The 26,532-nt window shown below is 60.4% G+C and overlaps 2 protein-coding genes across 15 annotated transcripts in view; both read left to right on the forward strand.

The window, feature by feature from the left end:
- The window catches only part of DNAH2 (dynein axonemal heavy chain 2), a 96,114-nt gene extending 92,221 nt beyond the window's left edge, over positions 1-3,893 (forward strand). Inside the window, exons 79-87 of the mRNA XM_082441810.1 lie at positions 770-961; positions 1,132-1,316; positions 1,515-1,743; positions 1,828-1,979; positions 2,102-2,216; positions 2,708-2,884; positions 2,982-3,056; positions 3,230-3,380; positions 3,526-3,893. Coding sequence (XP_082297936.1) covers positions 770-961; positions 1,132-1,316; positions 1,515-1,743; positions 1,828-1,979; positions 2,102-2,216; positions 2,708-2,884; positions 2,982-3,056; positions 3,230-3,380; positions 3,526-3,680 — 1,431 coding nt within the window. The 3' untranslated portion in view covers positions 3,681-3,893. The remainder of the gene's footprint in view (positions 1-769; positions 962-1,131; positions 1,317-1,514; positions 1,744-1,827; positions 1,980-2,101; positions 2,217-2,707; positions 2,885-2,981; positions 3,057-3,229; positions 3,381-3,525) is intronic.
- A 466-nt stretch (positions 3,894-4,359) lies between these two features.
- Positions 4,360-26,447, forward strand: KDM6B (lysine demethylase 6B). 14 transcript variants are annotated; one of them, XM_082441834.1, is made up of 24 exons: positions 8,774-10,351; positions 11,383-11,500; positions 16,376-16,495; positions 16,777-16,919; positions 17,012-17,153; positions 17,358-17,456; positions 17,556-17,775; positions 17,884-17,976; positions 18,065-18,226; positions 18,309-18,482; positions 18,573-18,920; positions 19,026-21,190; positions 21,297-21,423; positions 21,551-21,656; positions 22,521-22,726; positions 22,846-22,913; positions 22,996-23,067; positions 23,166-23,314; positions 23,542-23,656; positions 23,756-23,943; positions 24,127-24,268; positions 24,572-24,698; positions 24,827-24,997; positions 25,095-26,447. In XM_082441834.1, the coding sequence occupies exons 5-24, from the start codon at positions 17,017-17,019 to the stop codon at positions 25,116-25,118; spliced, it is 4,893 nt and encodes a 1,630-aa protein (XP_082297960.1). In that variant the 5' UTR covers positions 8,774-10,351; positions 11,383-11,500; positions 16,376-16,495; positions 16,777-16,919; positions 17,012-17,016; the 3' UTR covers positions 25,119-26,447. The 14 variants fall into 14 exon arrangements, with proteins under 14 accessions (XP_082297962.1, XP_082297957.1, XP_082297967.1 ...); XM_082441835.1 differs by having other exon boundaries at positions 8,775-10,351; positions 22,849-22,913; XM_082441836.1 differs by lacking the exon at positions 8,774-10,351 and adding an exon at positions 4,360-4,495 and having other exon boundaries at positions 24,827-26,447.
- The last annotated feature ends 85 nt before the right edge of the window (positions 26,448-26,532 follow it).

The raw sequence follows: 26,532 nt of genomic DNA on the forward strand, positions 1-26,532 counted from the left end.
TCGTATATGAGTCTTCTTAAAATACTTTCAACGTATCACTGTCCTACTTAAGACAGAAATGGCTCCAGGATACCTGGTGAATCAGGTCCAAACGGCTCCAACTGCCCTTCTTATTGCACTCCATCTGCTCATGGCCATTCTTTCCCCACCTGAGCACTTGCACTTGATTTCAGTTAGACTTCTCTTCTCACTTTATCTCCCCTTTGTGCCTTTATTTCTTCAATTCTTCCCATCTCTGGGAAACTAAGGCCCTCCTCTCAGCCTCGTCACATCCTTCCCATTTGTAAGACTTAGGCCAAATCCCAACCTGTTCATGAAGCCGGATAAATCCAATCACATAGAACGTTCCTCCTTGATGAGACACTATCTACTGACCCTTTGCCCATAGTTGTGTACATTTTTCTTCATCAGTAGTGCACGTTTATGTTTCTGTGCATATTTTCTGGCACTCCCAAATTGAGTCAGCCTACCCACCATTGAGAACATCGTGGTTGAGGGGATCAAAAGGCTGGGGGGGTGGTGCGGAGACAAGAAGACAGGGCTGCCACTAGCCCATACAGTGTCCGTGTGTGAATCAGGGAAAGGCACGCAGCCCCGTGAATGAGCGCACACCCTGGCATGCAGCTCAAGGGCTGGATTTCAGCCTCCACTCATCCCTTCAGCCAGTGCCCTTGTGCAATGGGCAACCTCCACAATTGTACACGACGGTGCTAGTGGCAGGGCCAAGCAAGATGCATGTCATCCCACCTCTGTACTTCATTGTCCCCAGGGCCTAAAGGCAAACATGACCCGTCTTTACCAACTGATGACAGAACCACAGTTTTCCCGCTGCTCCAAACCCTCCAAGTATAAGAAGCTGCTGTTTGCACTGTGCTTCTTCCACTCTGTGTTACTTGAACGCAGAAAGTTCCTGCAACTCGGCTGGAACATCATCTGTGGCTTCAATGACTCCGACTTTGAGGTTTGTGCTAACCAGGGTCCCTCATCCCAGCCCTGTCTCCTTACACTTCCTGCCCCATGGCTGCCCTGCAGGAATAGCCACTGACAGGAAGCCTGTGTTAAAGCGACCCTGGAAGGGTTCCTGCCATAACTGTGCGTGGGGCTGGGGGCTCGGGCTGGGACCGCACACAGGTGTCAGAGAACTTGCTGAGCCTCTACCTGGACGAGTATGAGGAGACGCCCTGGGATGCGCTCAAGTACCTCATCGCTGGTGTCAACTATGGCGGACACGTCACGGATGACTGGGACCGGCGCTTGCTCACCACCTACATCAATGACTACTTCTGTGAGCAGGCTCTATCAACCCCCTCCTACAGGTGAGGGGGCGCGCTGAACGGGCTGGGGGCAGGGGAAGTGTGTGAGGAGAGAATGTGAGATTGGGAGAAGGCAGGCTTTGTGGGACTGTGGGGCGGGGGGTGGAGCAAGAGCCAGGAGTTGGAGGAATGGGATCTTGGCCTGGCATGGGAGCCCCAGAGTCCCCACGACACAGGGATAATTATGCGGTGGCTCCCCAGGTTGTCGGTATTGGAGACCTATTTCATCCCCAAGGATGGGAGCCTGGCCTCATACAAAGAGTACATTAGCATGTTGCCCGGCATGGACCCCCCCGAGACCTTTGGCCAGCACCCTAATGCAGATGTGGCCTCCCAGATCACTGAGGCACGAACTCTCTTTGAGACTCTGCTTTCCCTGCAACCCCAGATTACACCCACCAGGGCCGGAGACCAGAGCCGGGAAGAGAAGGTAAGGACAGACAGACACCTGGGGGAGGGAAAGCAATGAGGAAGAGGGGTCTGCACTCAGAGCTCAGAGCTCCTGCCTCGGCAGGTCCTTGAGTTGGCTGCTGATGTGAAACAGAAGATCCCTGAAATGATCGACTATGAAGGGACCCGAAAACTGCTGGCTATGGACCCCTCCGCACTCAATGTGGTGCTTCTTCAGGAGATTCAGAGATACAACAAGCTTATGGAGACCATCCTGTAAGATGGAGGGCGGTTCTGTGGGACGTGGTGAGGGAGCACGAGGAAAGGCCTTCACTCCCTGCCTGTGATGGCTCTCCCAGGCCCATCCCATCCCTAACCCTCCACCTTACCCTGTTCAGGTTCTCACTGACAGACCTAGAAAAAGGCATCCAGGGCCTCATCGTCATGTCTACAAGCCTGGAAGAGATTTTCAATTGCATCTTTGATGCCCATGTCCCTCCGCTCTGGGGAAAGGCAAGATTACATTACTGTTGATCCTAATCCAACAATGAACTCTCCTTTCACCCCTGGGCCGGTGACCTCCTGGTTTTAAGGAAGCATATAGCAAAAAGCAGTGAGCCTGGGCTTTGGGGCCAGACAAGTTCAAGGTTGAAATCTGACTCTGCCCTTTACTGACTGACTTTGAAAAGTTATTTAGTTAGAAGCTTACTCAGGGTAAGTTCCTAGCCTCTCCAAGGATGTTTCAAGGATTCCCAGTACTGTGCACAATGCTAGAAGTTGCTTCATTAATGGTAACTGGTTAATATTACTGGTGCTATTGTTAATAGTTGTCATTTTATGCTTCTTTCCTGGGAGTTGGCTTTTGGAGAGCTGTGCCGAACTATGATTGGGGAACAGGGGCTGACAGCATATATTCTTCTTATAGCTGCTCCAAGTGTTGAAACAAGGATTTGAATGCATGAATAAGTGAATGAATAAACACACACTGCCTTCTCCTCCTCCAGGCATATCCCTCACAAAAGCCATTGGCTTCATGGACCCGGGACTTGGCCATGCGGGTGGAACAGTTTGAGCTGTGGGCCAGCCGCGCACGGCCTCCTGTGATCTTCTGGCTGTCTGGCTTCACCTTTCCCACTGGCTTCCTCACTGCTGTCCTGCAGTCTTCAGCTCGCCAAAACAATGTGAGCAATGTGGAAAGTGTGATGGGGACGGTTGCTGAGGATATGTATCTGCTTTCCTCTTTGGGGGTCCTCCCTTATTCTCACCTTCAATCCCCAGATTTCAGTGGACAGCCTCTCTTGGGAGTTTATTGTTTCCACTGTGGACGACAGCAACCTAGTGTATCCACCCAAGGTGGGAGCCAGATGTGCTCGGGGTTCCGAGCAGAGGGGGTTCTGGTGGAGGAGGAGGGTGCTGGGAGCAAAGGTGGGAAACAGTTGGTTGAGAGGGGAGGAGAGGTGGCAGGACAGGGGTGCTGGCAACTGAGGGTCTAGATTTCCCCCCAACCTGTCCCCATGTCTCCCCAGGATGGTGTCTGGGTTCGGGGCCTATACCTGGAGGGTGCTGGCTGGGACCGGAAGAACTCCTGCTTGGTGGAGGCAGAGCCCATGCAGCTTGTCTGCCTCATGCCCACGATCCACTTCCGGCCTACAGAGAGCCGCAAGAAGAGTGCCAAGGGTGGGACAGTTCCCTCAAGCTTGCCTGCTCCATCCCTAGTTTGGATCCTAACCCAGTCTCTGCTCCACCCCTCCCCCACACTTGCTCCTGCCCTGCTCTGCCAGAGGCTTCAGGGTCTGACTCTTTCTCCTCTCCTTCCCCGAAGGCATGTACTCCTGTCCCTGCTATTACTATCCCAACCGGGCAGGCAGCTCAGACCGCGCATCCTTTGTCATTGGCATCGACCTCCGCTCTGGGACCATGACATCTGATCATTGGATCAAGAGGGGCACTGCTCTACTCATGAGCCTGGATAACTGAGAGGACCTCCCCTTCTTCACCGCTTGAGGGAGGGTCGAGGACTCTAAAAGCCAAGGCTGATAATGCACCTCGGACAGACGCTGGACCTCACTCTGGCCTTGACCTTGGTTGAATTTGTCGTCTGAGGGGGCCCTGGTAGTACCCGGTTGTGCTAGCCATAAAGGTGGGAGAATTGTATTGGAGCTCAGTGCATTAAAACACCCACAACCACAAGCCTTAAGTCTCTCAATGGGATGCTGGGGGTTTGGGGAAGGAGGAAGCCCAGGCCTTACGGAGGATGAGAGCTCCTATGAGTAGCTACTGGACCGGGAAAGGAGCAAGGGAAGTGGGAGGTCTTGAGAGGGAGGGGAGGCGTGGCCTTGAACGAATGGGCAGGGCCGTGGGGCCTAAAGAAGATGTGGCTAAATCTCTGGGCAGGACTTGAGCGAGTGGGGCGGGGCTTACTTTGGAAGGGCGCGTGATCCAAACGGAATAGGGGTTTGTCAGGCAGGGATCTGTGCTGGACCCCCGTACCTTGCACCCTGAACCCTGTACCCCGCATTCGGCATCCTATTCGGCACCTGTGCTGAGGCGAGCGGGACCGGCAGAAAGCGGGGCGGAGCCTGAGAGAGGGACTTAGGCGCGGGGAGGGGCGGGACCATGAGAAGGGGGCGGGGCTGGGGCGCGGGGGGTAGGGGGGCGGTGTTTGTGTTGGAAAATCCAACTGCGCCACGGGGCGGAGCGGCCCCCCCAGCCCCGGCCTGGGAGAGGGGGGGGCCGCTCGACCCCCTGGGTGACCTTGGGGAACCTGAACACCTGGGACACCCCAGAACCAGGTAACGGGGAGCCGCGAAGGCGTCTGGAAAGGGAAACCATCTCCGCGCAGTGGGGCGGGACTCCTGAGTCGCAAGAAGGGTAGAGCTGGGGATGGACGTTCGGGTCTCTGGAAAGGAAGGCACTGGGAAGAAGACTGGGCGTAGGACATCTGGGTCCCCTAGAAAAGAGCAGGGCGGGGGTGAGGGAAGAGCTGGGCGGCAGATGTCCTGGGTTCCGGATGTCGACAGGGGCCTGAAAGGACTGACTCCCTGTTCCTCTTGGGCTGGGATTCCCCTTCCCGACCCTAGGGCGGGGGCGGGGCGCGGCGGTCCCTAACTGAAGGGCAGGACCAAAGATCAGGGTTTGCAGTTAGGTCAGTGCGATGGCCTCTTGAGGGCGGGTGTAGTCAGGGATGTGTCTCAGGTCGCCAAGTCTCCCTCTGGTTCTTCCCACGGGTGAGGTATGTAGCCTCAGCTCTGACCCTCACACTGGGAGCCCCGACAGCTTCCCAGCGGTAGCCTTCGCCCCCATCCCGTCCACCGCACGTCACCTCCCTGCACTCGGCCTCACCCCGATAGTCTCCTCATCCCCGGTCCTGCCCCCACTCTGACACCTCCCGTTCCTAGCTTCTCGCCCTTCTCGGGCCCTTCTCCGCTGAACCTTCGCGACATAGCCGCGAGATGGCGAGAGCGAGACGCACAGCGCGACTCAGGGGCTTGGGGTGGGGGATGTGGCCGTGAAAGCAGCCGAAGCCCCCCGCCCCGGCCAGAGGGAAAGGTGGGCTGAGGTGCTTGTTTGACTTCCTGTCATCTCGGTCCCCCTCACAGGAAATTGTGGTCGGGAGGGCAAAGGGCATGGGCGGGGGAGGGGGTAGGGACTCCGCCTCCCGGAGCTGGGGTAAATAGTGGGGAGGGGGCACGCGGGCAGGTTGCTAAGCAACGCAGATTCGCTTCCTGTCTGCCGTGGCTTGTGGCTGATTTAGGATGGGAGTTGGCAGAGTTGGGGGCTGGGAGACTGCGGCGAAGGTCGAGGGCAGGTCGCCTGGTTCTCGAGACAGGGAGATCCCTAGGAGGAAGCAGGGGAGCAGCGAGCGAGCTGCGCTGCCACAGAAACGGACTCGGCGTTGGTCCGGAGGGAGGCGGGACCCAGGCGCGGCGCTGAGCTCAGCTCTCCTTCCCTCCCGGGGGTTGCTTGCCCTGTTGCCAGAGTAACTGGAGAGCTAGACTCAGCAGCCGGATTCCCTAACTCTCGCGTCCGCCCAATCCGCTCCAGCGGCTGCCTCTGACATCAGGGCCTTGGCAGCCAATGTGGAGGAGGCATCGTAGAGCGACAGGAAGAGGGAAAGGGGAGGGGAAGAGGTGGAGGCTGGGAGGGGGTAGTTGCCCGGGACCCGCACGTGCACTCCCACACGCTCGCGCCCACTCCTCCTCCCCGCGCCGCACGAGCCCGAGTAACCCCCCGCCCCCCGCGCCTGCGCGGCGAGTCAGCGCTCGCCGCTTCCCCCAGTTACCCCCATCTAGAGACTCTGTTCGCAAACTAGTACCGGGCTGCACTCACTCCTCAGCCCCGGGGGGACCCAGACGTCTGGGTCCGCTAGCCTTTCTCTGGGTCTCAAGCCGTTACTGCCCAGCCTGGCGTGGGAGGAGCCAGCTACCTGTTCCCCACCAACCCCCAGCTGGCGCCCCACTCTCCCAGGTGGGCTGGGCGGAGCTGTGGTTTCCGGCCCCATATGCTCCGCCGCTGCCTTCCCGGGCTCTGGCTAAGGTTGCCTCTCCAAGACGAACGGAACGGGTATCAGCACCCCTTCCCGAGGCTTCACTCGCTCGGGCTCAGCTGCTGTTGGTGGCTGGGGAGGGCGCTGCAGGGAAGCCCCGGACGGGCCAGGTGACTCTTCCCGGACCATCACAACCCGTCTCCGCGTGAATTCCTCCCCTTTGATGTGCACCAAAATCTTTCTCATCCCTAAAGTTTCTTCCCCCCTCGCCCTGGTGCTCTTTGCACCTCCCTCGGCTCCTTTCGGGCTGCCTCTCCCGGTCTTCACTCGTCCTTCTCGGCTTCTCCCAGTTATATAACTCTTCCTCTTGCCGTGTCCTGATTTCAACTCCACAGACTCCGCCCTGGAACAGCGCGGGGAGGGGCAGGAGAGTTGGGACCCAGACAGATTCCGGCTGGCGGCCGGCTGGGGCACGGGGGATCCCGCTGATGGGAGACGGAGCCCCGCGGGACCTGGTGCCCCCGCCCCCCACCTCCCGCCCCCCACCCGAGATCTCGCCCAGGAGAGAGAAGGCACAGTATCTCTGAGAGGCGTGTCGGGACTCCGTCAGAAATGTGGGTTGGGAGGTCAGGGCTGGAGGCGGAGAGGAGGAGCCGAGAGGCTCGAGTTCATGGGATTGGAGCCGCGTTGGGGGCAGAAGATAAGGGCGGGACGCCTGGGTTCCTTCCTTCCTCTCCTTTTTGGGTTCCCAGAATTCCTAAGGCTATTTCCCAGGAAGCTTAGCCTGAGGCTCCTCTCCGCCCCTCGGGGTCAAAGGTCTGTGTTAAAGGTGGCCTGGGATGATGTCACCAGTGCACGTGCCCTTTCCATTCCGGCCCCCTCCCCCCACCACACCCCCCGCCCCGAGTCCAGTTACAACCCCGTGCCATCTTTTTTCCCTCTCCCTTCCCTTGGCCTTAGCGTCCTGCAGGTGGGAAACCCTGGCCTGGAGTCTTGTGAGGGGGAGGGGCACGGGTGTGGTGTGGTGGACTTTGCCCCTTTGCTGGGCGAAGCGAAGCCTGGGTCACTTTTCCCTAGACTGGCACGGAAGAGCTTTTCCTGCAAGCCCCCCGTCCCTCCTGGAAAGAGTCTCCCAGCAGTCTTTTTACTTTCCCACCTGCTGCATTGCCAAGTGTCTCATTGCCCCCGCCCCCGCCCCCGTATTGAGTTGAAGTGGGTGTGGTTGCCGGATAGCTACCTCCCAGGAGAAGAGCTGTGTGGTATACTGCTGGATACCAGCTCAGCCCTGAGCTTAATCAATGGCACCCTACCCCCAGCCCCAACAGTGAGGAAAAGGGTCAAGAAACTGTGTTAGACTGAAAAGTCAGGGCCTTTATTCTGTGTAGGTGGGTGGATCTCTGTCTCTTGAAGGAAGGGGACTCAGTTGATAGCTATGGCTGCTCTTCTCTATTAAGTCCTGGGGTTGGTTATGGTATTGGAAAAAATTGGTTTCTCTTTTTATGTACCTTAGGGCTTGGGCTGTCAGATCAGACCTGGATTCCATTCCCAGCTCTGCCACTTAGTGGCTGTAGAGACTTGGAAAGGTCACAACCTCCCCGTGCCTCATATTCTTAATCTGGAAAATTGAAATATTAATACCTACCTTCTAGGCAGTTGATAGGGAAAAAAATGAGATAATTTATGCAAAGCACTTAGCACAGTGCCTGGCACAGAATGAACACTGAATGAACGCTTGTTATGAAATGCTTATTATTGTTAAATGCTGTTATTATTTTTATTATTATGGTTGGTAGACCTGCTTCAAACTGGACAAGACCTTAGGAGTTCTCCAGGGAGGAGTGGAGAGTTTGTGCTAATTTGGTAGGTCGGGGGGTGGGGGGGGGGCTGGGGATTAGCTTCCACTGCATTGTGCACTTTATTTGATGAGGGCTTTAGTCAGATTTGTATTGCTTTCTTTGCGATTATTTTTTCCCCGTTCTTGCAGAAGAAACAGCTAAGACTATTCCTCTGGCTGTGAAAATAAAATAATTGTATTGTGGTTCTTGATTTTTGAGCAAGACCCCAGTCCCCTCCCATGCTCTTTGGAGCCTTTCAGTTTTACAGAGGGACTCCACAGTTTCCTTTGCGGGGACAGGGCTGGCTGAGGGGTGTGTAAAAGGTTCGGGTGGGTGGGTAGAGAGACTAGTGCTGGGGGCTGGGGGGGGGCGGGTAGTTAAAGGAAGAGACCGGAAGGGAGGAGGAGGGAGCCTGCTGGTGGGGAGGGAGGGAGGGGAGGAGGAGGTGGAGGAGGAGGAGGAGGAGGAGGAGGAGGAGGAGGAGGAGGAGGAGGGAGGGAGGAGGAGGGAGGGAGGGGGTTGGGGAGAGCCTGCTACAGTTCTTTGTTTGACTCCGGGACTCAGGGACGGGGAGGAGGAGGGAGGGAGGCAGAGGCTGCAAGCGCCGGGGCAGGCCCAGGAGGCAGAGGAGGGACCGTCTCCCCCGCCCCCCCCCAGCCCCCACTCCCCCCCCCCGCTGCTCCCCCCCCTCCCTACCCGGACTCCGGGGGCACCGCCGGGGGACAGACACCCAGCAGGTAACCCCGGCCTGGCTCGCCCTCCCCTCTCGGGTTTTCCTCCACACCCTCCCAGATGACCCCTTTCCCCGGTTCCGTCTCCCCGTTTCCCCCGGCCTTGCCTCTTTGCCCCCTGCCCTCCTTGTTCCATCTCCCCACTTGGACTAGTCGCCCGCTGGCCGCGCCGCTGTCTCGTGCAGCCCAACTCCCTTCCCCTCGACCGACAGCCTGTGCGCCCCAGGTCTGCCCGCGGCACCTTTCGGGGCTCTGTCTCGCTGCTTCTCCAGGCTTTGCTTTCCTTCCGACCTGTCCCCTGGGGCTCTGAGGAAGGAGGGAGTCCCTGTCCTTTTCTCGTTTCCCCCGTTCCCCGCCCCCCAACTCTGGCCCCTTTCTCCTTCTAGCAGTCTCTAGGGGTGGGGAGAGAACCGGAATTTGGGGGGCCCTCTGGAGGGGCAAGGGGCTATGTGTCGCGGGCGAAAGGGTCTGTGAGTGTGTTTGGGGTGGGGGCGGGGACGGTTAGAGACCCGGCTGCCTCTCTGTTGTCCCTTTAAATGGCCCTCACATTTCTGGGGACTCGTGGGGGGGAGGTGGCAAGCCTCTGCCTGGGGGGCAGGGCCCTCTGTTCGTCCACACAATCAGGGGTGGTAATGATTTAAAGGGACAGCCTCGGTGTGGCCGCTGCCACCCTGCGCCAGCGGGAGGGGGGAGCCGGCAGGCCTTGTCTGGGGAGGCTTGGCTGGCGAGCAGGGCATTTGAGGCTGAATCTGTTTCGGGGCCTGCCAGGTCTGGGACAGTGCTGCGGATGGGACCTGCACGGAGGGGTGACAGCTTGCCTGGGGGGCACTCAACCTGGGCCTTCTCCGGGGCCCCACCTTTGGGTTCATGGACTCCTTGGCCAAGAATCCTTGAGTCTAAACTACGGAGTCTGTCGGCCATCAGGTGGGGGCCACCGGCAGGTCTGCAGGTCAGCAGCCTGTCCTGGGCACACTGGAGCTGGCCCTTCAGCTTCCCCTTTTGTTGTTTGGCTCTGTGCACAAGAAAGCCCCAGCCCCTCCCCCAGCTCCCCCTTCCCGTCCACATGCCCCCCCCCACCACACACACCCACCCCAGCTGTTGGACAGATGAATTACAGCCTCCGGCTTGGGGCCAGGGCTGGTGAGGGATTAAAGCTCTGGGGCTGGCCCTTTAAATGGCTGTTGGCCCCTCCCCCACTCTGGTGTCCAGACACCCCATACGCACCCCGCTGACCCCCTTGGCTGACCCCCTTGGCTGCCCCTCACTCCTCCTCTTGGTCTGTCCTAAGGCCCCTCCCCAGCATCCCCTTCTTCCCCAACACAACCACAAATACAAATGCTACAGACTAACACACACACACACACACACACACACACTCACACTCTCTCTCTCTCTCTCTCTCTCTCTCTCTCTCTCTCTCTCTCTCTCTTCTCCCTCTTTCTCTCTCTCTCTCTCTCTCTCTTACTCACTCACTCTCTGGTCTCACATTCTGAGTGTCCCTGTCCTGGAGGGTTCCAGCCTCAAGCTCCCTTCTCCAGCAGAAGGACCTTGCCTGCCTGGCCTCCCTAGCCTGCAGCTGACCACTACCCTGGCCAGGTGAGGGGCCTTGCATGGGTCAGAAATAGCACCTCCCCTGGGGGCAGTGTCATCAGCAGCTGAGGCAGCTTGCAGCACATTGCATCATGGATGCTGGGGGCTGGAGGCCTGAGCCTCTGGGGCAGGGGGAAGGATGGGGGCTGGAAGGACAGGGAATGGAGAGGCTAGACTGGGAGCCCAAGTGTCTGGGTGCTTAAGGGCAGAGAACTATGGCTAAGAGGGCAGAAAACATAGGTCCCTGAGGAGTGAGTTTGAGGTGAGGCAGACTTAGGTCTGACCCCTGGATGGACACCAGATTCTTGGCCCTGGACCTAGACATGTAACTTCTTGTCTCTGAAAGTTAGGAGGGGAGGGAGTGGGCCTCTATCACCTAATTGGGCCACATAGAGGAAGGAGGTGATGGGGAAACGGGATATGGCCTTGATGGGTAGATGGAAGGGAGGCTTGCAGCAGAGGCCACTTCCAGACCCAGGCCCAGAGTCACAGTCCTTGCTGAGGAGGAAGGCTCCTCCCTACTGGGCCCGTTCATCTAGTCTGGCCACCTGTGCTGCTCACCAAGACCTGCCTGCACCAGCCTGGGGGAAGGAGAGGGGGCAGAGTCCAGAAGGTGGGGTTGTCTGGTGTCTTGATAAGGTTAGGGAGGAGGCAGAACTGAAGGAAGAGTTTCTGTGAGCCTGAGGCCAGGACTGAAGCTGACCCGGGTGCAGATGTCAGAGGCAGTTAGGGCTACTCTGGGGCCAAGGACTCTCAGCAGGAGGGTCCAGTCAGAAGAGGGATCATGGGTTGGGTGTCCACTGTGGACTTAACGCAGATGCTGTAGCATGCTCCCCTCACTCCCTGGTCCAGGCTGCTTCCTAAAGGGGAAGGCTGGAGGACCAATCTTGGGTTGGCTTTTTCTGGTTGCCATGGAAACAGATTCTCTCATCCCATCTGACCACCAGAGCCAGGTTTCTCCTCAATAAGGGGACAGGGGGCATAGGAAAATTCTCCAGCTTGGGAGATCCCACCTCTAACTGGCTTTTTTCTTTTAGGTTCCCCCAGGCACCATGCCAGCCCCGTAGTACCACCCACCCCACCCACTGTGGTCTGCTGCACCCTACTGCTGGGGCACTGGTTCCAATGAGACAGGGCACACCAAACTCCCATCTGGTAAGTCCTGCCCCTGAGCAATGCAGCGCCTCCCCGCAACAGTCCAGCTCTGCGCCATATGCAAGAAGGATTGATATGATCTAGATCATGCCCACTCCTCAGAATGGTCCAGTCCAACTCTTGAGCATCCCCCCCACCATGAGGTGATTGAGTGGTTCAGTCTTCCTCATTTATGGAGCTCCCCTCTGTTGCCTATGAATGGTTCATCCCTGTACTTCACCAGCCTCTCAACTACCACCAAAAAATCACCCCCCCTTCCCCCTCCCCCCCAGTGCTACAACTCAGTTACTTACTGAATTGAATTAACCTGGGGTTTGCAGGCCAGAAAGTAGAGATAAGATACCTGGAGGGATTTTTTTTTTTTGGAATGAGGAGGGCTTTGCCCCTATAATAGTTGAACAGCCTGGCTTATGGAGGGTGATTGGGAACTGATTTGGAGATATACTGGAGGCCATTGTCACAAAAACCTGCCGTTGCCATGGCAGTCTTGGCATTCTCACCCTTCCTTCCAGATCCCTTCGGTTCCTTTCTCTCCCTACTGCACCACAGCATTTGCCCCATACATCCTAAATCTTACTCCTCTTGTGCTTTCCTCTCTCCTTCTGCCACTTCTCTGCCTAAGGCCCTGCTCCATCCCATCCCCCATTCTTCTGTAGGAGAAAAGATGGTACCTAAGCCAGAGACTTAAGTTCTCTGAGTGTGTGTTGCTCTTCTCCACTTCTCACTAAGTTTTGAGTGGGACTGTTTTCTTCTGTGTATCTCTATTTGGCGAGAAGGTTTGCACATTGGGGTGCCTCAGTGGAATTGCGTTGAATGAATGTGTTAACTGAATGAGCTTCATGGCCAAGAAACCAATGGCTTCTGAGAAATGCTGCACAGCGTCCTACCTACACCTTCTCTAAAGACATGAGACATTTGGGATGGTACCGTGGGGTAGAGCTGAGGGGCAGGCTGACCTAGGAAATGTCCTGTGAGGATAAAACCAACAGAAAATAGTACAGAGGCATTATAGAAGAGTGGTAAGAATAAGGCTCTGGAAAGAAGCCTAGCTCTTACTCTCTCTTGTGGAATGACCTTGACAGAGTTATATAACCTCTCTGAGCCTCAATTTCCTCATCTGTAAAATGGGGTAGTACTACGTCAGGTTCTGGAGAGGAGTTTTTTTAAATGTATATAAAGTGCTTAACACAGTACCTGGCATGTAATAAGTATTCACTAAATGCTAGCAATTACCATCACAATGGGAGCCACAGGGAGCTGTGAGGATAAGTGAGGATGTTGAGGAATAGGACAGAACTTAAATGAAGGCACCCAGACCTCCAAATGCTTGACTCAAACAGAAGGATCACTGATCCAGCAAGACGTCAGGATTCAGGGGAGTGGGGCGAGGAGTCTGCCGGGTCAGCCTGCTCCAGTGTTTCCCTGACTCTGTTCAGGAACATGAAGGCAAACACAGAAGGGCATGTGCAGAGAGACACACGTGATCACGGCAAGTGATGCAGAGGCAGTCCCAGACAAAAGACCGAGACAGGAGCCAGGCAGACACACAGACAGAGACAGCCCCTCGGAGTCGTGTAGACAGGCATAATGACAGGAACGCGTCAGACACAGGCACTGAAGGAGACAAGATGAGCAGATATGCAGGTGCACACGGAGACAGACACCGGGACTCACACACAGCCGACCTTGTCAGACAGACTGGTGAACACAGCGGTCCAGTCAGAGGCAGACACAAGGCTCGCAGTGACACATAGCGGGCCAGGGCCGGCACTGTCACTTCTCGGTGGGGGGCGGGGAGGGGCCAGCAGCGGGGGAAGGCTGGGGAAGGGAATCCCGAGCGGGCGGCCTGCCCGGGGTGGCTGAGTCAGAGCGGAGCCCCAGCCGGCGGCCCTCCCCTACGCCTCCCCCTCCCCCAGGTAAGAAGCGAGCTGTAACCCCTCGCTTCCACCAGGCAGAACAGGGCCTGACAGGGAGCGGGACGCGGCGGGGTTCCCGGGCCGGCCCCACCTCCTCGCGCGTGCCGCGTGCCTGCTAACTCCCTGCTCAGTAATACCCTAACTGCGGGGTCTTGTCTTTGCCCGGCACGTGAATCTGCGTGCTCACGTCTGGACCCTCATCCCGCGCGGCGGGAGCGGTGTGCGGAGGGGCTCCTCCGGCCTGGAGCCCGGAGAGAGTTAAGTGGGTGTGTTTGATAGAGTGGGTCCCTCTCGGAGCGCTAGGGGGAGGGGGCCGGTTAAAGTCCCCGAGTCCAGAGCCCGGATGGAGGGGGCGGAGCTGGGCTTAGCCGGGAGTGCCCGGATGGAGAGGGCGTGGCCTCGGCAGGAGAAGAATTAACCCTTTCTGAGCGGCTGACTCCCAGGACTGTGGGTCCGACTGGAGAGGCTGGAATGCCTGCCCCAGAAGTATACCGTCCTCTTTGGCCGTGTGCGTCTACCTCTCATCTGTCTTTGAGGAGTCTCTGGGTGTCTGTCTTTGTGCCTGCCGGTGATTGTCCCCTCCCCTGGGTTAGTACGGACGCCGGGAGTCGGGGAGGGCTATTCCTGCCCCAAAGCGAGAGTGGAGGTGAGAGTGGACCGCGAGCCGGCTGCTGGCGCCTGGGGAACAGGTGTGACCGCGGCGTCGGGGCTGCCCGGCGCGGGGAGGGGCCGTCGTGGGGGAAGACGAGAGGGGAAATTCCGCGGGACCGGTGGGGAGCGGTGTGTGGGCTGAGTTGTGTCTGCCTCTGACTGTGTGTGTGTGTCTGTGTGTGTTCAGGGAGGCGGGGGCTGAGTCAGTGGGAATAGGGAAAGGTTTTCTGGGTGACTCATGCTCCCCCACCCCAAGCCTGAATCAGACCCCGAGGGAGGGCTTTGTACAGGAGGCGGATGGGAAGTCAGGCGCCTGGGTCCCTGGTGGGGACAAGGATCCGAGGTGGTTGGCGAGAGTGAGTGTGTGTTTAGTGTACAGGAAGTTTTTGTTCTCAAGTGAGGGCTGCTGTATTCCGAGTACCGGCGTAGGGGTTTGTGGATAGAGGTGGAAAGGGGCTGGAGGACGGGACTCGCTGTTTTAGGGAAAGCTGAGTCAGTTCCCCGTGGGAAAGGGGAAGTGGTAGAGGGGAAGTGTCATCATCGCAGAAGGGGAAGCTGCATTTCCTGGTAACTGGCAGCGCCCTCGGCACCACTTCCCAATCGGGGATCTGTTCCTCTGATGTCTGGACCCCGGGTTCCCCGTTTTCCCATGTCTGGTCCATGGGTCCCGGGACTTAGGTGGGGGCAGCTGGCCAGGGCTATGCTTGACCGCAGTTAAGCGCTGTACTTGGCCCAGGGCTTGGTAACTGACATAAAGGCTGTATGGTGAGAAGAGAGTTCTGACCGAAACTCCGCGTGAACCGCGGAGAGGGTCCGCAGAGCCCAAGCGCCTACCAGGGCTCGCCGGGGAGTGGCACGCCGGGACCTGTAGGGTCCAAGCGCTTGCGTGCAAACAGACGACCTTGCCCTGCAGATCGAGGACTGTTTTCACCAGAAACCCGACTGCCCTTGTGGGCTGGGTGGAAATTTCCCCACAGCTCAGACTTCTCTCGGCGAAGGCGAACTTTCCAGCCGCCCCCAGCCCCTCGTCGCGCGTTCTCCCCCGGCTTCCTGCCCGGCGCTAGCTCCAGCTGGAGCGCTGGCCCCGCCCCCGCCGCTTTGTACTCTACACTCGCCTCTCGCAGCTCTTTGTACTCTAGACTCTCAATGGACCGATCCCGGGAGCGGAGCCGGCTTCCTACCTGCGGGGACGCGGGGTAGGCGAGCAGGAGGCGCGGGGACCGAGATCCTGGGCTCAGAGAGGCGAGAAGGAAGAACTGGGGCTAAAGGGAAGGTGCCCAGGAAGGGGAGCGCTGCTCCCGTCGTGGGTCGAGCCAGCACCGACGGGAAGGGGTCGGGGGTGGGGGGGGGGTGAAGGAGGAAGTGAAACGGGTTCTGGGTTCTTTAAGGGAGTGGGCGGTGAGAGTGGGACAAGGGTGATGTCACCGCCGGGCGGGCTCCGCCCTCCTCCTTCCTCCCTCCTCCTTCCTCCCTCCCGAAGGACCCCCCCCCCGTACTCTTACACACGCCGCTTCCGCTGCGCAAGTAGCCACGTCACGGGCAACCCCCGAAATCCCCCCTCCCTTGGGGGGCGGGGGCCACGTGGGCCGTGGGGAACCGCGTGGCCCCGGCGGGGAAGGGCATAGAGGATACGGGAGCCACGCGAGAGGGGCCACTCGGGACCGCTGTGCGCGACTTCTCAGAAGTTGGGGGATTAGAGGACGGTTTTGGTTTTGGGGGTCGGTTGGTATTGAAGACCTACAGAGCCAGGGGAAGTGGAGGAGCTGAAGGAACTGGGTATGAAGCTGGGGGCTTGACCATGGTTTGGGATGGGGGTCAGGCGTGGGGGGTGGAGCGCTCAGATCGCGGCGCGGGCAGGTTTGGGTGCCGTAGAAGTCACCGTGAGTGGCCAGCCCTAAACAGTTACTAGGGGGTGGGGAGGTCAGGCACTGGGCGAGGTGAAGTGAGGAGGGGGACCGCCGCCTGTGTCGGCGTTGTGCATCCGTCTGCTGTCCGTCGGTGTTAGGCGGCGGGGCAGGGGGCGTTTCGGGCGGTCTAGCGCGGACCACCGGCGGCTCTGTGGGCGCGTGGGACTTGCGGGTAGCTCCATGCCCCAGGCCGGCCCGAGCGTGCGACCCGCCTTCACCCGCACGGGTCTCAGGCTCCGCTTGCCTCGACCGGCCTAGTGTCAGCTTGGAGATGGAGACCCTAGGTGGGAGCCGCGGGGTCACGTCGGGGTCACCCCGGGCAGAGCCTGTCTGACCGGCTCCGCCGCCCCTCCTCCCCCGGCAGCGGCCGGGCTAACCTCGCTCCTATTGGTCCCGGCCAGGCTGTTACTGAGGCGGAGACACGGGTGATGATTGGTTTTCTGGGGAGAGAGGAAGTCCTGTGATTGGTCAGGTCTCCGGAGCTCGCCGACGCCGGGAGAGAAAGCTCCCACGGAGGCCGGGTAAGCGGCCGCAGTGCTGCACCTCGGCCCCGCGGGGCTCCCGGCTGGAAGCCTGGCAGCGCAGCCACCCCATCGCACCGACTGGCCCTCCCGCTCCCCCCACTCCCCTGCGGCTCCTTAGGCCGGGTGGGCCGCTCCTCAGGGATAGCCAGCCCTGCGCAGATCACAGACCTGTGGGCGCCACAGCCAGGCCAGCCCAGCCCAGCCCAGCCTAGCCTAGCCTGCGGCCCCGACTGTGTGCTGGCCCGCTCACCTCACTCCTTTCCCCCTCCTCTCCGTAGAATTGGCTGTGAAAGGCCCTGGGCGACCATCTGGGGGCAGTGGGCACTCCTGTCAGAGCGGCTGGAGCCGGACCATCGCCCCAAGGAGCTGGGGCAGGGGGCCGTGCCCGATCTCCAGGGCTCCTGGGGCCACTGCTGACCTGGTAAGGGAAGACTGGGGCCGGGTCGGCTGTGTGTACTCTGACAGCTCAGTCTTTGTCCCCAGTAGGATCATAATCTCTTCTCCTTGACTCAGGCTGGATGCATCGGGCAGTAGACCCTGCAGGGGCCCGCGCTGCACGGGAAGCCTTTGCCCTTGGGGGCTTGAGCTGTGCTGGGGCCTGGAGCTCCTGCCCGCCCCATCCCCCTCCTCGGAGCGCATGGCTGCCTGGAGGCAGGTGAGAACTTGGTCTGTCTCTCTGCCTCCAGGCACTCCTCTTCCCATCTCTGCTCCTCAGTCTCTGTGTCACTCTCATTTCTGCCATCCCGTGGGCCTCAGTGCAGTCCTCAGCTGCTTTCTCTTGTTTCCTCAGTCCCCTCCTTCCTAGGTAGGGACAAGACTTCCATCTTGCTGTACATTAACAGAGCCCTTCTCTCTCCAGGTGCTCTGCCAGCATCGGGCAGCCCCCACTCCCTGCTCCCCTACCTCCTTCACATGGCAGTAGCTCTGGCCACCCCAACAAACCGTATTATGCTCTAGGGTGAGTGAGCATTGAAAGGTGCTGGGGATGGGAGGTAAGGCTGGGGCCTTGAAAGAGTTCGCCAAGCCTTGCCACCTCCCCACCCCTTCTGCTCTGTAGGACACCCACCCCAAGACCCCTCCATGGGAAGCTGGAATCCCTGCATGGCTGTGTGCAGGCATTGCTCCGGGAGCCGGCCCAGCCAGGGCTGTGGGAGCAGCTTGGGCAGCTGTACGAGTCAGAGCACGACAGTGAGGAGGCTATACGCTGCTACCACAGCGCCCTTCGATACGGAGGAAGCTTGGCTGAGCTGGGGCCCCGCGTCGGCCGACTACAGCAGGTGGGATCAGGCAGGACACAGGGGGCTAGGATTGTGCGTTCTGACTCAGTGCCCTCATCTTACGTCTGCCTCTGCCCTGTGCTCTGCACTCTTCCCCCACCTCCTCAGGCCCAGCTCTGGAACTTTCATGCCGGCTCCTGCCAGCACCGACCCAAGGTCCTGCCTCCCCTGGAGCAAGTGTGGAACTTGTTGCACCTTGAGGTGAGGCTGGTACTGGGTGGGCTAGGGAGGAGGGCCAGGCCAGGTCTGCACCGCGGTGTGCCATTCTCTCTCTTCTTTCCGTCCTCAGCACAAACGGAACTATGGGGCCAAGCGGGGGGGTCCCCCGGTGAAGCGAGCTGCCGAACCCCCGGTGGTGCAGCCTATGCCTCCTGCAGCACTCTCAGGCTCCTCGGGGGAGGAGGGCCTCAGCCCTGGAGGCAAACGCAGGAGAGGCTGCAACTCTGAGCAGGTATGATTGTATGTGGGCGGGCCAGCAGTGGGTGGGCAGGCTGGGGCATGGAGTGGGACTCTCACACTCTGTTTTCTTCCAGACTGGCCTTCCCCCAGGGCTGCCGCTGCCTCCGCCACCATTGCCCCCAGCCCCACCCCCGCCTGGCCTAGCCACCAGCCCTCCATTCCAGCTGACCAAGCCAGGGCTGTGGAGTACCCCACATGGAGATGCGTGGGGCCCCGAGCGCAAGGGTTCAGCACCCCCAGAGCGCCAGGTGAGCACCTCTCTGTGGCCCCCTCACCTCTTACCTCCAAGTCCCTGTGTCCTCCGTTCGTCACGCAGTGTCCTCATTTCTCGCCCACAGGAGCAGCGGCACTCGCTGCCTCACCCATATCCATACCCAGCTCCGGCCTACCCTGTGCACCCCCCCGGCCACCGGCTGGTCCCGGCTGCACCCCCAGGCCCAGGCCCCCGCCCCCCAGGAGCAGAGAGCCATGGCTGCCCGCCTGCCACCCGTCCCCCCGGAAGTGACCTTAGAGAGAGCAGAGTTCAGAGGTCGCGGATGGACTCCAGCGTTTCACCAGCAACAACCACCGCCTGCGTGCCTTACGCCCCTTCCCGGCCCCCCGGCCTCCCCGGCACCACCACCACCAGCAGCAGTAGCAGCAGCAGCAACCCTGGTCTCCGGGGCATGGAGCCGAGCCCAGGCCTTGTGAGTGACAACTGCAGGTGGCGGGCGGAGCGGCGGGGGGGATGAGTGGAGCTGGTCTGGGGTGGCTGGAGCAGTCTTCTGACCACCGCCGTCCTACACTTGCAGCCCGGCGCTGACCATTACCAAACTCCCGCGCTGGAGGTCTCTCACCAAGGCCGCCTTGGGCCCTCGGCACACAGTAGTCGGAAACCATTCCTGGCGGCTCCCGCTGCCACTCCCCACCTGTCCCTGCCACCCGGCCCCTCCTCACCTCCTCCCCCGCCTTGTCCCCGCCTCTTACGCCCCCCACCCCCCCCTGCCTGGCTGAAGGGCCCAGCCTGCCGAGCAGCCCGTGAGGATGGAGAGATCTTAGACGAGCTCTTCTTCGGGGCTGAGGGACGCCCCCGCCCTCCCCCGCCACCCCTCCCCCACCGCGAGGGCTTCTTGGGGCCTCCGGCCCCCCGCTTTTCTGTGGGCACTCAGGATTCGCACACCCCTCCCGCTCCCCCAACCACCAGCAGCAGCAACAGTGGCAGCCACAGCAGCAGCCCTACTGGGCCTGTGTCCTTCCCCACACCCTCCTATCTGGCCAGAAGTATGGACCCCCTTCCCCGGCCCCCCAGCCCAACACTGAGCCCCCAAGACCCACCTCTTGCACCCCTGACTCTTGGCCTGCCTCCAGCCCCTCCCTCCTCTTGCCACCAAAATACCTCAGGAAGCTTCAGGCGCCCGGAGAGCCCTCGGCCCAGGGTCTCCTTCCCAAAGACCCCCGAGGGGGGGCCGGGGCCATCCCCAGGCCCCCTGAATAAAGCCCCCCAGCCTGTACCGCCCAGGGTTGGGGAGCTGCCTGCCCGAGGCCCTCGACTCTTTGATTTCCCCCCTACCCCACTGGAGGACCAGTTTGAGGAGCCAGCTGAATTCAAGATCCTCCCTGATGGGCTGGCCAACATCATGAAGATGCTGGATGAATCCATTCGCAAGGAGGAGGAGCAGCAACAACACGAGGCAGGCGTGGCCCCCCCGCCTCCTCTGAAGGAGCCCTTTACATCTCTGCAGCCTCCATTCCCCACTGACACAGCCCCCGCCACCACTGCTGCCACCGCTGCCGCCGCCACCACCCCGGCCACCCAGGAAGAGGAGAAGAAGCCACCGCCGGCCCTGCCACCACCGCCGCCTCTAGCCAAGTTCCCGCCACCACCCCAGCCACAGCCGCCGCCCAACGCGCGAGCCCCACCAGCCAGCCCGGCCAACCTGCTCAAGTCCTTGGCCTCCGTGCTGGAAGGACAAAAGTACTGTTACCGGGGGACTGGAGCAGCTGTTCCCACCCGGCCTGGGCCCTTGCCCACCACTCAGTATTCCCCCGGTTCCTCTTCAGGTGCTACCGCCCCACCGCCCACCTCCGCGGCCCCGAGCGCCCAGGGCTCCCCGCAGCCCTCCGCTTCCTCGTCATCTCAGTTCTCTACCTCAGGCGGGCCCTGGGCCCGGGAGCGCAGGGCGGGCGAAGAGCCAGCCCCGGGCCCCATGACCCCCGCCCCCCCGCCCCCCCCCCTGCCGCTGCCCCCTGCTCGCTCTGAGTCTGAGGTGCTAGAAGAGATAAGTCGGGCCTGTGAGACCCTTGTGGAGCGGGTGGGCCGGAGCACCGCAGACCTGGCCGACCCAGTGGACACGGCAGATCCAGCGGACAGCGGGACTGAGCGACTGCAGCCCCCAGCTCAGGCCAAGGAGGAGAGCGGTGGGGTGGCGGCCGCAGCACGACCAGGGAGCAGCAAGCGGCGGCAGAAGGAGCACCAGAAGGAGCACCGGCGGCACAGGCGGGCCTGTAAGGACAGTGTGGGTCGGCGGCCCCGGGAGGGCAGGGCCAAGGCCAAGGCCAAGGCCCCCAAAGAAAAGAGCCGCCGAGTGCTGGGGAACCTGGACCTGCAGAGCGAGGAGATCCAGGGTCGTGAGAAGGCCCGGCCAGATCTGGGCGGGGCCTCCAAGGCCAAGCCGCCCGTAGCTCCGGGCCCTCCACCAGCTCCTGCACCCTCTGTCCAGCCCACACCCCCGGCAGCCCCTGTCCCTGGGAAGAAGGCTCGGGAGGAAGCTCCAGGGCCACCGGGTGTCAGCCGGGCTGACATGCTGAAGCTGCGCTCACTTAGTGAAGGGCCCCCCAAGGAGCTTAAGATCCGGCTCATCAAAGTTGAAAGTGGTGACAAGGAGACCTTCATCGCCTCGGAGGTAGAAGAGCGGAGGCTGCGGATGGCAGACCTCACCATCAGCCACTGCGCTGCCGACGTCGTGCGGGCCAGCAAGTGAGTTGAGGGCTGTCACCGCTGAGGCTGCTGGCCTGGCCCAGCGGGAAGCTCCCTTCCCCCGGCACTCTGATATTCCTGCTCTCATCTCACTGTCCTTCTACAGGAATGCCAAGGTGAAAGGGAAGTTTCGAGAGTCCTACCTTTCCCCTGCCCAGTCTGTGAAACCGAAGATCAACTCGGAGGAGAAGCTGCCCCGGGAAAAACTGAACCCGCCCACACCCAGCATCTATGTACGAGTGCCCTGCGTGCTCAGAACCGCCCCTGCCTGAGGGTTCTAGGACAGAGTTGGGACTGTTGGGGGGCCCTGAGCCTGGGACGGGGCTCTGACCTCAGCCCTGTCTCCTGGTTGTCCCGCAGCTGGAGAGTAAACGTGATGCCTTCTCGCCAGTGCTGCTGCAGTTCTGTACAGACCCTCGAAATCCCATCACCGTGATCCGGGGCCTGGCAGGCTCCCTGCGGCTCAGTGAGTGTGGAGGCGGAAAGGCGTGGGGAGGGCTGCGAGGACCTGGGGCTTTGGGGCCCTCGGAGAGCCCCCGCTCTGGAAGACCCAGGGCCACAGCTGTAGTGAGCTCTCCTCAGTCACGTGTAAGTCATATTTGAAGACTGCTCTGAGTGATGGGTCAGCTGACCTCAGGCTTTCCTCCCCCATCTGTCTGTCCCCAGCAGTAGGCAGGTGGGAAGGGGATGTATCTCGGGATCTGGTTAGAGTCACTTCTGGTTTTCTTCGTGATTAAGGATGAGAAGAATACAGGTTGTGTAAAATCCAAGGAGACTCATGGTTTGGGGCTTTCTCTTTTTCAACCTTTTATTGTGCACAATTTCAAACACCTTCCAAAGTAAAAGGAAACCATACTGAGTTATAAAAATTAATCTTGTTTCCTCTGTACTTGTAGCCTTCTCTTACCCACATATCCTCCCTTTCCTCCAATGTTACTGAAGCACGGTCTAGGCTTTTACTTGATGAAATCTTTCATTGGATCCAATGATAACTTAAACTGTTATTCATTGAGCACCTACTGTGTGCCAGATGCTTTGCACGTGTGGCCTCATGGACACCTGAGGACTCTGGGGGAGGGACTGGGACTCAGAGCAGCAGTGGGAGAAAGGGCGTTGGTTGTAATCCAGGTAAAGGCCAGGCCCTGGGAGGGCCAACCCTCCCAGCTTCGTGAGGGGCTGGGGTTCTCGCCTGTTCTTCCTGGGCTGAACTCTGAGAAGCCTGTGTCCACTGCGTCAGAGTCTTGGGGAGCAAGAAGGGAGAGGGTGAGTTGGGGCCTCGCTCCCCGCCCTCTGCCCCTGCCCCAACACTCTGCTCGGCTCTCCCTTGCAGACTTGGGCCTCTTCTCCACCAAGACGCTGGTGGAGGCAAGTGGTGAGCACACGGTGGAGGTGCGCACCCAGGTGCAGCAGCCCTCAGATGAGAACTGGGACCTGACAGGCACGCAACAGATCTGGCCCTGCGAGAGCTCCCGTTCCCACACCACCATTGCCAAGTACGCGCAGTACCAGGCCTCATCCTTCCAAGAGTCCCTGCAGGTGAGAGGCGCGCACGGGCAGAGGCAGGGGGTGCGGAATCAGGGGACTTGGAGCCCTGGCTGCGGTGGGAGGGCTCCTGGAAGGCCGCTGACCCAGGCCTGCCTACCCCTGTGACCAAGCAGGAGGAGAAGGAGAGCGAGGACGAGGAGTCCGAGGAGCCGGACAGCACCACGGGAACCCCTCCTAGGTAGGGACGCTTTGCCTATGCCCTTCATGACTCCTTCCTTTCCCTGTGCTTCCCCACCAACCTGTGCTCTTTGCCCCCGCAGCAGCGCACCGGATCCGAAGAACCATCACATCATCAAGTTTGGCACCAACATCGACCTGTCCGATGCCAAGCGGTCAGTAGGGCTGAGGCCAGCAAGCTGGGGCGGAAGTGCTGATGGGTCAGCAGAGTCGGGGTAGCTGCTCACTTCTGTTGCCCCCCTCGCCACGGCAGGTGGAAGCCCCAGCTGCAAGAGCTGCTGAAGCTGCCCGCCTTCATGCGGGTAACCTCCACGGGCAACATGCTGAGCCACGTGGGACACACCATCCTGGGCATGAACACAGTGCAGCTGTACATGAAGGTCCCAGGCAGCCGAACGCCAGGTACGCTCTTCACGGGGCTGCGGAGTGCGGGGCTGCGGGGCGCGTGCCGCCAGGTACGCTCTTCACGGGGCTGCGGAGTGCGGGGCTGCGGGGCGCGTGCGAGGAGCGCAGGGGGCGGAGCTGCCGCCAGCGCTCCTCCGTCAGCCAATGAGCGCCCAAGGGCGGGCTTGTCGCGCAGCGCAGGCCCGGCTCCGACCAACTGTGCAGTTCTCTGTTGCCCCCTGCAGGCCATCAAGAGAACAACAACTTCTGCTCGGTCAACATCAACATTGGCCCAGGAGACTGCGAGTGGTTCGCGGTGCACGAGCATTACTGGGAGACCATCAGCGCTTTCTGCGACCGGTGCGCGCCGCCCTCCGCCCACCTCCTCGGGTAGATAGACCCCCCACGCCCCGTCCCTGGATTCCCAGATTTCCATCTGACCTTGTGGCTACTCTCCAGGCATGGCGTGGACTACCTGACGGGTTCCTGGTGGCCAATCCTGGATGACCTCTATGCTTCCAACATCCCTGTGTACCGCTTCGTGCAGCGCCCCGGAGACCTTGTGTGGATTAATGCGGGGACCGTGCACTGGGTGCAGGCCACCGGCTGGTGCAACAACATCGCCTGGAACGTGGGGCCCCTCACCGGTGAGGGGGCGGGGCCCGGTGGTGGGGTGAGCCACTCAGCGGTGAGGGGCTGGGGCCCCTGGGGAGTGAGCCCCGTCGGGGGGGCGGGTTTGGAGGGCGCCAGGCCAGCTGTGAGGGAAGGGACGGGGGCCCAAGTGTCTCGGGCTGTTGGGGAATCCTGTCATGACCCTCTCTGGCCCGCAGCCTATCAGTACCAGCTGGCCCTGGAACGATACGAGTGGAACGAGGTGAAGAACGTCAAATCCATCGTGCCCATGATTCACGTGTCCTGGAACGTGGCTCGCACGGTCAAAATCAGCGACCCCGACTTGTTCAAGATGATCAAGTAAGGGAGGGCCCTGTTTGGGAAGGAGCCCATCTCCATCCGACCTGGCCCACCTTATTCTTCCTGGTTCCAATCCCTCCTCCTCCACCTCTCCACCTTTTATCGCGTGCCCTGCAGGGCTGCTGTGCTGGGCGGCTGACAAGGCCCCTGTCCTGAGGAGCTTTGTTTTCCAGTGGTCCAAGTAGACAAAAACCACATGAAACCTCCACTGTGACGGGGATGTGTCGGGGGCTGTGACCCTTGCCCGAAGCGGGGAGGCCCCGCCCCTCCTCACCACCTCGCCCCGCCCCGCCCCGCCCGCAGGTTCTGCCTCTTGCAGTCCATGAAGCACTGCCAGGTGCAGCGGGAGAGCCTGGTGCGGGCCGGGAAGAAAATCGCCTACCAGGGCCGGGTCAAGGACGAGCCCGCCTACTACTGCAACGAGTGCGACGTGAGTGCGCCCTCTCTCCCTCTCGCGTTTCCTCGGAGGGAGGCGCTCGCCTCTGGCCCCCCTCTCTTCCCCCTCCTCCCCTCTCTCCCCCCTCCCGCCCCTTGACCGCCGCCTCCTCCCCGCCGCAGGTGGAGGTGTTCAACATCCTGTTCGTGACGAGTGAGAACGGCAGCCGCAACACGTACCTGGTGCACTGCGAGGCCTGTGCGCGGCGCCGCAGCGCAGGCCTGCAGGGCGTGGTGGTGCTGGAGCAGTACCGCACCGAGGAGCTGGCGCAGGCCTACGACGCCTTCACGCTGGTGAGGGCCCGGCGGGGCGGGGACCCGGGGGGGGGCGCCGGGGCGGGCCGGGGGTGGGCGACCGCGCATCCTGAGCCCCGCCCGCTCTCTCCCGCAGGCCCCGGCCAGCACGTCGCGATGAGGCCGGACGCCCCGCCCGCCTGCCCGCCCGCAGGGCGCCGCGGGGCCACCAGCACACGCCTGGGCTGGACCTAGGTCCCGCCTCTGGCCGGGAAGGGGGTCGGGCCCAGCCCTTCCACCCCATTGGCAGCTCCCCTCACCTAATTTATTAAGAAAAAGAATTTTTTAAAAAACAAATATGAGGAAAAAAGGAAAAAAAATGGGAGACGGGGGAGGGGGCTGGTAGCCCCTCGCCCACCAGCGCCTCCCCTCACCGACTTTGGCCTTTCTAGCAACAGACACAAGGACCAGGCTCCGGCGGCGGCGGGGGTCACATACGGGTTCCCTCACGCCTGCCAGCCGCCCGCCCGGCGCAGATGCACGCGGCTCGTGTATGTACATAGACGTTACGGCAGCCGAGGTTTTTAATGAGATTCTTTGTATGGGCTTTACCCCTCCCCCAGAACCTCCTTTTTTACTTCCAGTGCTAGCTGTGACCCCTGTACATGTCTCTTGTTTATTCACTTGGTTATGATTTGTATTTTCTGGTTTTTTTGTTTGTTTTTGTTTTTTGGTTTTTAATTTATAACAGTCCCACTCACCTCTATTTATTCATTTTTGGGAAAACCCGACCTCCCGCACCCCCAAGCCATCCCGCCCGCCCCTCCAGGGACCGCCCGCCGCCTGGCTCTCCCTGCGCCCCAGTGTGTGTCCGGGCCCGGCCCGTCCGTCTCCGCCCGTCAGCCCGCCCGCCCGCCCGCGGCTCCAGCCGGGTTCTCATGGTGCTCAAACCCGCTCCCCTCCCCTACGTCCTGCACTTTCTCGGACCAGTCCCCCACTCCCGACCCGACCCGACCCCAACCCCGCCTGAGGGTGAGCGACTCCTGTACTGTAGGGGAAGAAGTGGGAACTGAAATGGTATTTTGTAAAAAAAATAATAATAATAATAAATAAATAAATAAAATAAATTTTTAAAGTTTTAAAGAAAGAACTATGAGGAAAAGGAGCCCCGGCCTTCCCAGCCCCGGCCAATTTTAAAAACACGGACCTTCCCCTTACAACCCACCCCCCTTTTCTTTTTAAGCGTGAAACAGCCCAGGGCCAGGGCCTCACTGGGGCAGGGACACCCCGGGATGAGTTTCTCTGGGGCTTTATTTTCGTTTTGTCGTTTGTTTTTTTTCTCCTCCACGCTGGGGCTGCGGAGGGGTGGGGGGGTTTACAGTCCTGCCCCCTCGCACTGCACTGTCTTTCTGCCCCAGGGGCAGAGGGGTCTTCCCAACCCTACCCTTATTTTCGGTGATTTTTGTGTGAGAATATTAATATTAAAAATAAAATCAGAAAAAAAAATCTCTTTTCGATAAGTGCTGGTGATAACAGGGAGAACACTGGGAAGAGGGCGGCGAGACCGTGATTGATGGGGAGGGGAGCCCCTCCCC

This window comes from Balaenoptera physalus (genome assembly GCF_965194825.1).
Source record: "Balaenoptera physalus genome assembly, chromosome: 20".
Lineage (NCBI taxonomy): Eukaryota > Metazoa > Chordata > Mammalia > Artiodactyla > Balaenopteridae > Balaenoptera > Balaenoptera physalus.